Source organism: Apteryx mantelli, chromosome 5, assembly GCF_036417845.1.
Source record: "Apteryx mantelli isolate bAptMan1 chromosome 5, bAptMan1.hap1, whole genome shotgun sequence".
NCBI lineage: Eukaryota > Metazoa > Chordata > Aves > Apterygiformes > Apterygidae > Apteryx > Apteryx mantelli.
Window position 1 is genome coordinate 77,103,792 of NC_089982.1, and position 14,331 is coordinate 77,118,122.

Consider the following 14,331-nt stretch of genomic DNA (forward strand, 5'->3'; position numbering starts at 1 on the left):
CAACACACATGAAATCATTCACAGATCTATATTTGAAATTAACTGACAATTTTGAGAACATTAACTGTAAATTAAAAATAAGCTGTACTCAAATATTTTGTAATGAACAAGAGAGTATTTTGAGCCAAGATATTTTTAATTAATCTTTCTAAACATAATCTTACTTTGTCTAGAATTACATTCTCTAGAGGTGGTTTGTTTTCTCCATCTAGTGGATGAGAGGTAACCAGAGGTGAAGGACTAGCTGTGTCTGGTGCTACCATAAGACGAAATCTGTCCAAGAGTGAGTAAAGTCTTTGGTGTCTGAAAATGCAAACATATATCAGCAAAGAGCTAACTTGCTCAGTTTTGTAAATCATTTATAAATAGGAAGACACGCAGTGAGCCAATTCTAATTCTGGCAGGGAAAAAGCAGTGGGGTCACCATGTTCTTCATTGGACACATGCACTTGTATGACAAAACCGCAAACTTCAGCAGCTACCAGCAGTCAAAACAAATGAACACAATACCAGTAATAAAATGCTTAACGTTTGTACATGTCGATGTATAAAATAAAAGCTGTTCAAATTTGTTACACAGTAAATCTTTCTAATGAGTAAGAAGAATCAAATTTAGTATTCAGATAATCTGATTGCAGATGAGTATGTTCTAATAGTTGCCCAAAAAGAACCCGCCTCTTTAGAAAAAGAGAGTTTAGAGTAAAATTGAATCTATATTTGAGATTAAGGATTTCAATTTGTGGATTAAAGTCAATCCAAAGCAGGGCTTTGATTCCCCAATTCCACTACTGTGATCAGCAGCTTGTACCATACAGTAATTCTGAGACTGGAGTAAAAAACTTTGTGGAGTATTTTACTTTGGAGGAGAAAACCCCAAGAAAAAAAAACACACACACACCCCCACGCAAAACAGAGTTCCCACAATTTGTATTACTTAGTATGACATTTTGGCATCTATATGTATTATTTACCTTGTTGCTAATCCACTGTTTTGAAGGTATTCCTGAATTCTATCTAGTTCCTCAACTGGTAACTGAGTAATGCTGTTCTATAGGAGAAAGTAACAGGAATTTTACAGGACTAAAATGAGTCGGATATCCACATGCACTTTAAACAAATTAGGAAAAACATATGCAGATGAAGTGAAATGCAGTTATATATATATATATATTTATTTATTTATATATACACAGGTAAGATTCTCCTTATCAATGAAGTCACTTAAAACATCGCTGATAATCAGATGTACTTCAAGTTAAATCATTACACTTGATTATATTGCTGGTACTAACCAGTCTGCTTTGCCAATGAATATATTTATCCTTACCTGTAAAGTTGCAGCCAAAAGCATTTCGACCCGACGACAAGCCAGTGTGTCTACCATACGAGCCAGCACACGGAATGGAGTACACAGAAGCTTATCAACATATAACGTTAAGACAGCCCCAGACTGGCTGAGATGTATCCCCTCTAAGCACTGTAAAGTCTTCTTAAGAATTGTGGGCTGGACATTAAAAGAAAACAAAAAAAGGCACATTACATGTCTAGCATGGATGACAGTAGAGTTAAATGCGAAAGTGCTGGAACAGGAAGAAATAATCAATTTCAACAGAAAGATCTCAAAGCTAAAGGGAAAGGTATTTAGAAAGAACTAATGCAGACAACTACCTGACCTATATAATCATTTGTACATGAACAGGTCCGAGTTACTGGGTTATTTAATTAACGTGAACACGTTTAGTATTTAATTTTGAAAGCAGTAAGCATGAAAAAAGTTACAATCAAGAGTAAACAAAAAGTAGGGAGCAAAGGTCGCAGGAAAAAAGCTAGTCTTAAGTGAAATTGCAGAAGGCTTTGAAAACGGTGAGAAGCTCAAATTTTTGTTAGGAGGAGATAGGAATATGAGCAGAGTCAAGACAGGAGACAGAAGAAATCTAAATAAGCATGTGCAGGGGATTTCTGAATGGGAAATAGGCTAAAACACATGTTTAGAAACAGCAATGCCTATTCAGGATTAAGAGGTGATACAAGGAAAGATTTTTTTAATTAATGATGGCACCAATAATTTAGACGAAACACCACACAGGTAAACACAGTTTGACTCATGGAGCCAATCTTGTTCTACAGCAGTCTGTGACTATCAGTTATTTTAATTTTACTGACTTTTCTGGTAATCACCAACTTCTCACAGAATGACTAAATCTTTCTTTCAAAACAGGCTTGTTTAGATAATTCTACCCATTCTCAGACCTGCACATTACAGCCCAGATTCAGCACATCTAACTTGAAAGCATTTTACTGAGATGCCTGAGGTACTAATACAGCTGTCCTAGGTTTCTGCATGGACAACTGGAAGACGGGCTGCATTAGCAGGCTACTCGGTCCTTGTAGCATCTCCCTCCGCTGCCTCTAGAGGAAGCCCAGTAAATAACAATTCACAGTTAGGTACCGAGTAAATACCCAAGATTAAGAGAATGGATCCAAGCTTACATCCCTATGAATCATCATCCATTTTTAATCTAAAGCAAAAATAATCACACACTGACTTTCTGATCAGATCAGTGGAAGAAGGCATGAGCTAGCAAATCATTTTAATTTCTCTTTAGTTGTTATGGTCCATGTAGATGGACTGGTTCCTATTCCTTCCTCTGTACTTAGTAGTTCTGTTATTTATGCTACCAAGGTACTGAAATCAAAGATGAAAGTTGGAGCTTTAGCTTGCCCTTCAGTTATTTATTATGCAGGGTGATATCTAGGAAGAAAGAAAAGCAGCTTAGCCAACTCCTACCTGAACTCAGATTTGATGGGTTGGAATACATTTGATATTGAAGTTGGTAATATATTATAAGGTTTCATATTTACATTTTTAAAGAAGTCACCTCAAAATTAAAATTATAACTTGATACATGACCCAGATGTGTCAAAATTTGCATATTTATCAGTTAAACTTATGCTGAAATGTAATTGCCTATTCTTAAAAATAGTCAAAAAGTTAAACTTACCGCCGCAAGATTCTCACACCGTGATTGAATGGCCTGGATAAAGAGACCACTGGCTGCTGAATTCCTGTGAACAGCACTAATAAAGTCTTGAACTGGAGGCTCATGGGACAGATTAATCAAGTCTTGAACATGGTTCACAATAAGCCAGGTTAAGTGTTCCGAATCATGCAGGTTTTGACACTAAAAGGGGGGGAAAAATGAATATTTGATTCCTTTAACAACTATAAGCATTTAATTACTTGAAAAGCTTATCCAGTACAACATCAAGTCTTTCAAAACATGATTCTGATAACCATTTCAAAATAATTGTGTGAAGTGTCCATATTTTAACATTATCATTATTTACATGACAGTTGTTGTTTCAAATGCTTTTGCTCTTGTTGCAAATTAAGAGGGTTATGATGAATTTGCAACCATCTTTTTCAGCATCATTACACTAAAAGCCCAAGTTAGAAACAAGTGAAATCAGAAGGTTAATTCAAAGATGCTGTTTTTAATGAAATGCTGTTAGAAATAAAGATACATGCTCAAAGTATTCTTGTAAAGTGTGATTTTCATTTAGGCTTCTTTTTAAAGACTTCGTATTACTACCACATGTCTTAAACACATGATGAATAATTTCTGGAAAGCAAATCCAAAAAAAGATCTGTCTATAATTAATTCTAAACCTACAGAGGTTACGTCTGTATCAACAAGCAGTGCAACATAATATAAGATCCGCAGAGCTAACCAGATGTTGCTGAGAAGTTAACATTCCCCTGTATATAAGTTTTGGAGGGTTTTACTTTGCACTAGCTCTAATCTGAGCCTGGTGACTGAATGTCTGTTGTCATTGGAGGTCTTCTTGAATACACCTTTTTGTTTAGCTGAATCTGAAAGGAATAGAGCTTGCTTGTCCCAAAACTGCTCGGCAGTGCAAATCAAAGTGCAATAAGTAGGTATTGTGGGAAGATTCACTTCAGAAGTATGCTCCCGATCTAAACTACAACGCTAGTATTAACGCATCAAGAAGCTGAAGTCATAGGAGTTGCCCTCATTAGAGTATCAAAATGGAAGTGAAATGGTAAAGTAAAACCTCTCTTCTGAAGGTAGAAAAAGAAAAAAAGAGAAAAAAGTTTTAGTTTTTAAGCCTCCAAGACGCTTTGCTGCTACTAATGTTGAGAAGTGTAAAACTTCTTAGTATACTCCTAAGACTTCACATGTAAGGGACATGACACCCAGTCACTCTATTACCTACCAAGTATCCTTTACAAGCCATAAGGATTCTAAGTTCAGAACAGAAAAAAATGCCAAGTGGAAAACTGGATTATTTCAGAGGTCATACCTGAGCTTACAGAAGCATCCCCTGAAAATAAAATGGCAAGTTTCACAAGTGTTCATTTTTCACCTATGAACTTGACATAGATTCACCCCATATACATCAGTAATAAAAGACTGTCAGCCTAATCAAATGTCATAAAAAGTTATAAAATTCATAAATCAAAACTTACAACATAATCACAAAAGAGAATGAGCGCGCCTCTTCTCACTATCTCTCGATTGCACATGCCACGTTTGGATTCCAAATCTGATTCATCACTGTCTCCAGATATCTGAGGGCTAAGCAATTTAGTAGTAGAAAGACTGTGTCTCCTGCAAGAAGCATATTATGTTTTATTACTACAGCTACTGAAACACTAATAATTCAATTGCTTGGAATATTTTACCCATGTCCATATGTAGTATTTATTTTCTTAGAAATTCATTATAAACATTATTACTGCTTTGAAACAGACCCCTTGTTTTGTCATTAGGTCTTTACTTTCTAACAATTGTGGTATTTCCTTTTTTGTTCAGCATTTATTACTTCCCTGGACAGTCTGAAGAATGAAACACATCATTTAAGTGAGAAACATGGGCTATGATGTCTCCGGTAGGGTAATGAATCCTAATTTCTGTGTCTTCTTCTCAGCCCATCAAACCAGTTCTTGAGCCTCTAAATCTAGTGTCAGATTGAAACTGATGCCCAACCCAGATAAAATGGAGGTGATGCTGGTAAATCAAAAAAGACAACTAGGACAAATGGCAAAAGTCACCTTAGCAATATTAAGTGCCCTAGTTTGCTCATAAATCATAATCTGCTCATAATTTGATGTTTCCTCGGATCAGAATAATGCTTTTCAAACCATCAAATTTAAATAAAGCCAGAATCTCATGTTCGGGCGCTTCTCTTTCAAACTACTGATCCACTCATGTGGAAGAGCAAGATTAGCCCTCCCTAACATTCACCATACAAACATCAGAAACATCACCGAAGCTAGCTGTTAATCTCCCTCTACAGTTAACATAGAGGGATACACACTCACATAGCAGGGTATCTTCCTTACCCTCAGAGAGGGAATCATCCCAACATTAGAAGTGTCTGACAGATGGGACGAACCAACCTCAGACCAAGAGAACACTCTAATTTTAGATCAGATGTCTGACTTCCAGACAACTGAAGTGAGGTTACTATGGTGGTTGGTGCTAACGAATCAGTTTGGTGCTGATACTATGTCTTAATGGCATCTATTACTAAATAGATCCACTCAGAATATAGTTACATAACTATAGCTTACTGATGAGATTGCATTTTCATAAACACAGTGTCTATCATCTGCACTATCCGGCTGTCAGCTAGTAGATGAAATAAAAATTCTTCATTGGAGCATGACATCTGGCATACTAAATATTTTGTTATGGTTACTTCCATAATTCTAGTTAGAAGAAGTACATAGATGGAGCTTTCCTGGTTTAAAAGTGGAGAGATTACCTGACAGTTTTTTTGAGGGACAACTGAGTACAGAATACATTTCCTTAGTTTGAAAGACAGGCTGACCTCAGAACACACAATATGTCTATACCCGCACATGTAAAATAAATGCAAAAGAGCTACCTATTTCAGTACCCAACCAGTATGATTCAACAGCTGAGAGGTTTAACAGATTAAAAGCTAGTTTTTTTTCACATAATTGTAGGAAATATCATTATGAGACATTCTACTTCTACTAGGGATCAAAAACAAATCTTACTTTGGAGTTTGATGCACTTCTGACCACCAGTTGTAGTTGGTGTAATTGACAAGAAGCAGGATTTGACACCAGAGAAGAACTAAAGAAGGATGTGTGGGAATCATGGACTGAACAAGATCACTCAAACTTTCAAGGGTATAAAAACTACCATCAGATCCATCTCCTGTAAAAAGCCTGGTGGCTGCAGCTGTGATTCTTCTAAACATCCCTGAAAACAATAAAAACATATTAGAGTACCTATGCTCTAGTTGGAATTGCAAAGTTTTAAAATTATTCAGGGTAACCTGAAAATACAAAAACTGTTTTATAAACCAGTACCATTCCTGGAAGGAAGGGGAATCATAAGTGGTTTTTATAAAGGTAGAGAAATCATGCAGTTTGCCAAAGGGCAGTACAGGAACCAGTATAGTCAGCTGTCAGACTTGGTATGCAATGCCGTAGGTCAGACTGGACCTGTGATGAAACCTATTTTCTGAACCTTTCCTCTGTCATGTATCAAAATGTTTATCTAATACATGAAAATGTTTACCAAATTTAAATTTGTTAACTATTAGACTTTTTTTTTTTTAAATGAAGTGGAACACAAGAGTCCTAAATAAGATCAGAACCATGCTACATTAAGTATTCTACATGCTAAGAAAGATCGCTTACAAGTCTCATACTTCAGATGAAGGCTCCCCAAATATATTTAATTAAAACTAAGCTGATACCCTACCATCCAAATTCTGCAGCAAGTGCAAAAAAGTAAGTGTTTAAGTGAGGAAAAAATCTTTGCCCTGCGTGCTGAATGTTCCATAAAAAAGCTGAATTTTGCTTTCCGACTTGCTGCTTCTGTGTTTTATGTCAAAACAAAGGGAGGGAGATGAGGAAAAGGCAGAAACTTAGTGCTTAAAGGCAAAGGACCTTTTGAGCTCCTGAAAGAAGAGATCAGAGGAAAAGAAGAAAGGAAAAAAGAAGTTAGAAACTAAAAGCTAATCAGAATAACAGAAATCTGCAGCATTGCTCTGTTTGCATTGCCAGTTATACAGAAGAACAAAGCTGTACACTCTGCAGCCACGTGGACCAGTCTAAGTTGCCCCTAGGACTCTGACAAACACACAACGCAAATATCCAAGAATGGGAAAAACAACTGCCTCTAGCAACTCAGGTTCCACTTAGCAGCAAGCCAGTGCGTTCCCATTCGCGCTTCCTGCCTGCGCAACAAGTGCACCATCTAGCGACTTTCTACAGTCATGAAAGCCACTACATGCTACTCTTCCAAGACACCCTACCTACACCTTACATTTCTACTAACTTTAAGGTATCGCACTGGAAATCTTCATCTCTAGTCTGGTAGCTTCCTATAGTTGTATACGCAGGAGTAATCAATACTAGTATTGTGAACAAAACATAATGGGTAAGAAGACAAGACATGCAAGTAGAATAGCGGTTAGGAATGACAGAAGACCACAGTGTGTGTTCCCAGACACAAGTGACATTAAGCTGCAGCTGCAGTCAGAAGGATACAATTTAAAAGGAAAAAATTACAAAGGCTTTCGTTGCACAAAAGACAAGTATTACAAAACCAGGCACTTAGTTAAGCCGAAACCTAAAAGAAAATGCAAGACATGAAAATACAGCTCAGGTGTCCAAACAAATTTCATTCTACTCTGTAATACTATATAATGTAACCCTATTACTACTAGTACTTAGAGTGCATCTGTAGTCCTACACTAAATTCACTTCTAGCAAACACACATAACCCAGTGCTTGGCATGAATATTTTACTGCCAAAAACGCTGCTGAAACTTGTGTATTGCTTTGAAGCTAGTCTCTGCAGCAGAACTAGCCAAGCCTTCCCTTTCCATTATCCCCAGCTCCCGTTACTGAAGCACACACTAGTCCGATTTCAATGACCAGCTTGATTTTCTGATTTCATTGATCCTGGCTTGACTCCATTTAACCACTTCCCCGGAATCACTTCGCTTTATGAATTCATGTTTCAACTATTCCTTGATAACAGCAGTTAGCAGTACATATACACATTAATTACAATAGCAACAGGGGCATGGGAGAAGAGAACAATCACCCACAACATCAAGGGGCATCATCCCTAAAGCAGGCTTAGAACAAAGGTGGTCAAGAAAGGCCCCGTTAAATACAACCATTTTTTCTGCCTCTTACCTCACTACGCTGGAGTCTTGGGAGCAAAAATCCAGGTTTGGAGGGCTCAGTTTCTTTAACCAAAGCTCTCTCTGGACGAGCCAGAAGACAGATCCACCATAGAAGCACAAACTCCCTTGCAACAGAATTCAATTGTTTTCCCATTCCCTCTCCTACCCGTTACAGTCACTGAAGACTAGGAGATGTTAAATCAAGGCAAAATAGAAACTTTGAGCTTTGGTAGAAAGGAGCAGTTGAAGAGCCAGAACACTTCCATCAGCCTGTTTGTTTGTTTGAAGTGGAAACCCAAGTTATCTATGTTTGCAAGAAGTTGGTAGAAAAGACAGTAACAGAACAAAGGTTTGAGGGATTTTCTTTGTTTTTGTTTTGCTTTGATTTTTTTTTAAATTCATAACAGAGGACCCTAGAGGAAGAGCTGAAAAGAAAAGATTAGATAGTGTTGGACACAAGGGTACAGAATTGAGTTAAATGCCTAGCAAGGTTATTTTGTATGCATGTTTTTTGTTATTCACATCTGTTAAGTAGGGAAGTACTTTAACTGCCATTTTACAGATAGAGACCTGGACTACAGAGTGACTTGTCCAGGATCAAGCAGAAAGTCTATGAAGATGCTGGGACTTTGCCAAGACCTTATAAATTGCAGCCATCCAAGACCTGTGAAGTAGTAACTGAGGCCAGCTGTATGGACAAGACAAGGAGCTTGAACACTAATGCTTTGGAGGAAGAGAAAGGAGTAAAGGGTTTCAAGGACTGTGTTCAAGAGAGAGACCTTCCACCTCTTACCACCAAACACAAAATTTAGCAGGAAATCTGTGGCAATAAGAGCAGAAAATCTGTCAATGAAACTACTGAAAATGGGAGCAGGAAGTACCTGCTAATAACCCACTGGGGAGAGGATGAGGTTGTGACTAGAGTGCCAGAATTATTAGGAACAGTAGCTAAGAATGCTATGTTTGTCCTCCAAAACATTAATAGCCACTTTCAGGTAAGATATCTCTTTTGGAAACAAACAGAAGAAGTATGCAACTGAAAGAGTTAAATAATATTAATGCCACTAGCATCTGAAGTTGACACAGATTAGAAAATAGTCTCTGCCAGACTTTAACCATGAGAACACATTTAACATCTTTAAATACAGCCACACTCAAAGTTTGGGAAAGCTAGTAGAGACTATTTACTAACAGGATCTCTTTCCAAGATCCTAGAATATGCTCTACTACAGTTCTCCAAGTCTTTCAAGAAGAGGATAAGGGAAAATTTATCCAAAGGTTTGAACAGAAAGTGGTATAGGTTGCTTCTCCGTGAAGGAGGTTTCCTTATGTCAGCAATCAAAAACTGAAGCAAGACTTAAACTCCCTATTCTTTCACCTTGGAACTATATTAACAATGAAAACACTTCTGTATGTATTTACAGAAGTACTGAGATCCACATAGAGCAGTATTCAGAAGCTATCAAACACAGCAGAGGTTATTTGGGTTAGGCACCATATCACTCTAAGTTGTTTCCATAAAGACAGTCTGTCCCCCAAATCAAGTAAGACGAAGGGAGGACAGTGGTCAAGGTACACATCCTACAAGCCTCTCAGCTTTAATTGTCTGTGTCTTAGGAGTAAGGCACTCTCCTTCTGTCCATGGAGTTACACAGGAGCAGCAATTCTGGGATAACTATTCCTGTCAAGATCTTGGTCTACACCAGCCTTTGGAATGATTTGACAGAGCTAGGCCTACCATGAAAGGACAAAAGGCTGACAGAAGCAAGAAGCTCTAAGACAAAAACCCGAAAGACACATATTTCAAACTCTGAACATTCCAACAGAATAGCAACCCTATGAATGTGCCCTACCTCTTCAAAAAAAAAAAAAAAAAAAAAAAAAAAAAAGAGTATTTCACCAAGGAAAGAAGGAGAGAGGAAAGGGAACTTTGAGAAGTAGAAAATGCCCAAGACAGGGACACAAGAAGTTCTAGGTTGAAACAGGGATGATTTGCCTACCTTACTGGGGAAGGAAACTACTCCAGGTTATTCTCAACAGAAGACTAGGCAGACTGGTAAAGACTGTCAGCCAGAGAGCATGTCTACCCCAGGTGTGGCTCAGAACAGGCCATCCCACAAAGGAGAAGAGAGGAGACAGGAGAAGAAACAGCTGCAAGTGAATTAGGCTGTGATAGCTGGCAACACTCCAGGAGAAGCTTCGCTGCTACCATGCTCCCCTTAGGTCAATGGGAAAACTGCATGTGGAGCAAGGTGATGGCAGAACAAAGGCCACACTAAGCAGGAGAGGGTCTGCTATACCATCAAGGGTCAGGTGCTGCAGGCTGAAAATCAGAAGGAAAGAAAGGATAGTCAAAGCAAGAAATTAAAGAAAGGGCAGGTAATACAGAAAAGAGACAGACTGCAGCTGTTAGTGTCACTATCAGGAAAATAAGATTAAGGAATCTGGCAGCTCTTAAAGGGTGAGAGACTGGATATGTAGCAGAAGACATGTACAACACAATTCCCAAACCTGAAGAAAGAAGCACAACAGCCTACAAAACAGTAGTACTGTTTGAAACAGTACTACTTTTTCTACATTTTTTTGTTTTTAAAGCTATGATAAAGAAGGATAGAAACCAACCCTGTCAAGAATCTGACCCAGTGATCTGTATTTTAAGCTTCGACATACCTACCAGCTCCCAGTTGAAATGAACTGCAAGAAACAGACAGATGTTTGGAGTGCTTTGCTGGAAAATTTTGGACAGTTAAAAGGACAGAGGAAAAGTCACTAGACAGATTCTGCTCAGCCATAAGGGAAGGAAGCATTACAAAAATGTTCCCTGAATGCACAAGCCCAAAGTTTAGGAAGCTTTTTGCACTGCTTGGGATAGTGTCTTTAGCACCTAAGTACTCCTTCTCAGTAGTTCTTCAATTCATTCAAGAATTGTCTCAGAACTGAAAACACTCGTCACTGTTTGCATGCTGCAACACATGGCATTGTTTCAATTCTTACCTGATTTGAAGATATGTATCAAGCACATAAGCAGCGTGCCCAACTCCTGACAGTAGAAAGTGTGCTGCTGTTCATTCATGTCCACTTTCAATTGTTTGGTAACAATATCTTCCAGCAGAATGCCAACCAGCTGCAGTAAGAACCTTGAAAAACCATGCACACAATCAACAGAAAAACCATCACTGCAACATAGTTCAGAACAACATGAGTTTTGTCTGTGAAACTCAACAGATTAGAAAAAAACAAAATATGAAGTCATTGCCCATTTGTCCTAAATAAGTTTTTTTTTTAAACGCATCATGCAAGATTGATCTAAAACAAGTATGATGATACAGTTATGGACAGATGATCACAAGCAATTGAATTAATTACGCATTGGAACTGTGGTTACCTACTCATTGGTCAAGTCATAATAAATGATGGCATGCATACAGCAGTCCACCTCACTGATAGAGTAACTTATTCAAAATGATGCTGTCTCTTTACAGTGATTTGCAGTGAGCTAAGAACACACCCTGACAGTTACCATAGCTCAGCTGATGAGGAACAATTTAATAAGTCACAATAATTTAGCTGCTTGAAGCATCACCTACTCACATTCATGCTACCACACAGATTCCAGATCAACCCTCCAGCCGGAGGGTGGGACACCAAAGAAAACAAAACACCAGAAAGGGGTTTTTGAGACAAGCAATTCTCACTCCCAGCCATAATCATTCCTCAGCTCTCTCCTGATGGACATAAGGTCATGTTAAAGGAATCCTCAATACCCTTTTCCCTCTACCCTTACAGTGAGCTGAACAATAAAAAGAAGCTGTTTATCTAAACTTTAGATAAAAAGTTTCATACTTGAGGGGGAAAAAACAATTTCTTAAACAAATAGCTATTTCAACCACTTCCCACCACATTAAAAATAAAGATGTCAGCACAACACCACTGCACCTCTCCTGGCTTCTTTTGCCTAAGCTTTCAATTCTTGGTGGGCTCCAGGATGGGAAGCTGACTAGACAAAGCTAGCTCTTTAAAAGCCAGAAATAAAGAGCAGGACTAATATAGGAAATTTGAATATATTTGCCACTAAGACTCCAATACAGAACATGAGCTTCTGCAAAGATCTTTCAGGTCCCACAGTGGGAGCACGGAAAGGGTTAACCAGTTAAACTTTCGGCACTGATTTCAATAAGGCCAGGATTTATCCATTTTCCATTTTTTAATCATTTATCCATTTTAAGACCAGGATTTATCTATTCATCCACAGCTCAAGTAAAACCTTCACTTGGCCCGAGAAGAGATATCAGAACCACCCAAAATCCCCACTAAAAGCTGCTTATCTCCTTCCTTTACTGTCCAACTTACTTTACCCCCTACTCACACAGATGCACACACCTCCCTTATCAGGTTAATTCCAGCCCTTATTCCTATCAGGTAACATTTCTATGCACATGTACATATTGCATAGTATATTTGCAATTTCTAAGAAAACTTAATATTTCTCCCAAATTATTCAAAAGATGACATACCTAGAAAATGTCTCTTCAGGCAGACATTTCGCCTGTTTAACCTCAGTGCGATCCTCTGGTGCAGATACATTATTTTCTCCATGCCTCAGTCTGTTAATTGCTTGACAGGAAATCAAATATGGGGAGAAGGAAAGCTCTTGAATACGGGATAGAACTATGTCTTCTGTTGATTGTGAAATCAGAACTCTAAGGATAGCTAAAATTCCAGAAATCCATAACTGGACAGTGCTCACTGATGCCTAACACAAACACAAAAATGCATAAGATCATTAACAGAGTGAATAAATAAGCTTCACAGGTACCATAAAAATAGCATTTTGGAAGATCTGAACACAAAATTTGTTTCCTGCTTGCTCCACTCTCAGATGTATCTGGTTTTATGAAAGAGTGAAGGAAAACGAGTTTATCTTAGAAGTATTCAACACAACATAGGAAGGTATTCACCTTTTCTAAGGCAAAAAAAACCAAGAACACAAACACACATCATCTCAACATCATAAAAATGATATTAGTCTTTGCATAAGGAAAGTGATTTACTTTAATTGCATTCTAGAATCATATCAGTATGTTCCTTCTACACTCCTGATCCTCAAAACACAAAAGGAAAAGTAATCCATAAGCAGAATTTTCCTGCTTAAAGTGCTCCCAGCTGGCAAATCTTACTAATTCTAGTGATTTCTTTCCTAAAAATCTGCTTCAGGTACTCTACCACCAAACTGAAAATAGAAACACAGGTTATAACAACTTTTTAGCACCTTTCTGCTGCTGTTTTGTTTTGCCAGAAAGACACCAGTTCCCATCTTCCTTGAGAATGAAAATCACTTTTACTGCTTAACTAGGAACATTTCACCTGCCCCAGCAGGCTCCCACTTGCTTACCATTGTTTTAGGAGTAACAAACATACTCCTCAAAAGCATGTCCACCGGGCGAAGGGATGAAGGAGCCAAAATTTCAAACAAAGTGTTCAGTACTCCCAAAGCATCATGAGAATCTATATGCATCTATTTAAAAGAAAAACCACAAAACTAATTTATAACTACCCCTAAAAGTAATTGCAAAACACAATGACCATTTCATGTTTTAAACATTTCTATGACAACCTGCGCATAATCAGACTGTCCTTTATAACACAAAATTTAGAGCAATCAAATTCCATGAAAGGTAAATGAAAGTTTCATTGCAAACCTTCCTAAACAGACAAAAATCCAGCATATGAAATTCAGTACACATACAACATACATTATTAGGTGAAACAGACCACATTTAAAGAATGACTCATGAGACCACAAGACTGACTGTCATAAATTTTAAAACCTTTTCCCCTCTGCGATGCATATCTTACATATTCATAGAGAACAATGATGGTACAAGAACAACTGAACATCTTGGTTGACAATAAACTTTGGCAGAAAACCAGGAGAAAAATTCCTCCTCAACAGAACAGTGAACAACCACAGTGGTGTTGCACTGCAGGATTTGAGGTAAAATCTTACTAAAATAGAAGTAGTTGATCAGTTTGCTTTTCTTTGCAATCAATTGTTATATAATATAAATAAGAGAGACCTGGACTCAATGCATCTGGAGGTCCCTATCTTGCCTACACAACTTCATA

General features: G+C 37.8%; 1 protein-coding gene across 2 annotated transcripts in view; it reads right to left on the reverse strand.

Annotated features, from left to right (window-relative positions):
* The window catches only part of HTT (huntingtin), a 92,839-nt gene that overhangs the window by 23,570 nt on the left and 54,938 nt on the right, over positions 1-14,331 (reverse strand). For both annotated transcript variants that reach the window (XM_067298277.1, XM_013960012.2), the window contains 9 exons: positions 13,598-13,720; positions 12,720-12,958; positions 11,200-11,342; positions 6,053-6,260; positions 4,493-4,634; positions 3,003-3,182; positions 1,328-1,504; positions 972-1,048; positions 165-303 (listed from right to left, as the gene is read on the reverse strand). In XM_067298277.1, the coding sequence (XP_067154378.1) occupies positions 165-303; positions 972-1,048; positions 1,328-1,504; positions 3,003-3,182; positions 4,493-4,634; positions 6,053-6,260; positions 11,200-11,342; positions 12,720-12,958; positions 13,598-13,720 (1,428 nt within the window). The remainder of the gene's footprint in view (positions 1-164; positions 304-971; positions 1,049-1,327; positions 1,505-3,002; positions 3,183-4,492; positions 4,635-6,052; positions 6,261-11,199; positions 11,343-12,719; positions 12,959-13,597; positions 13,721-14,331) is intronic.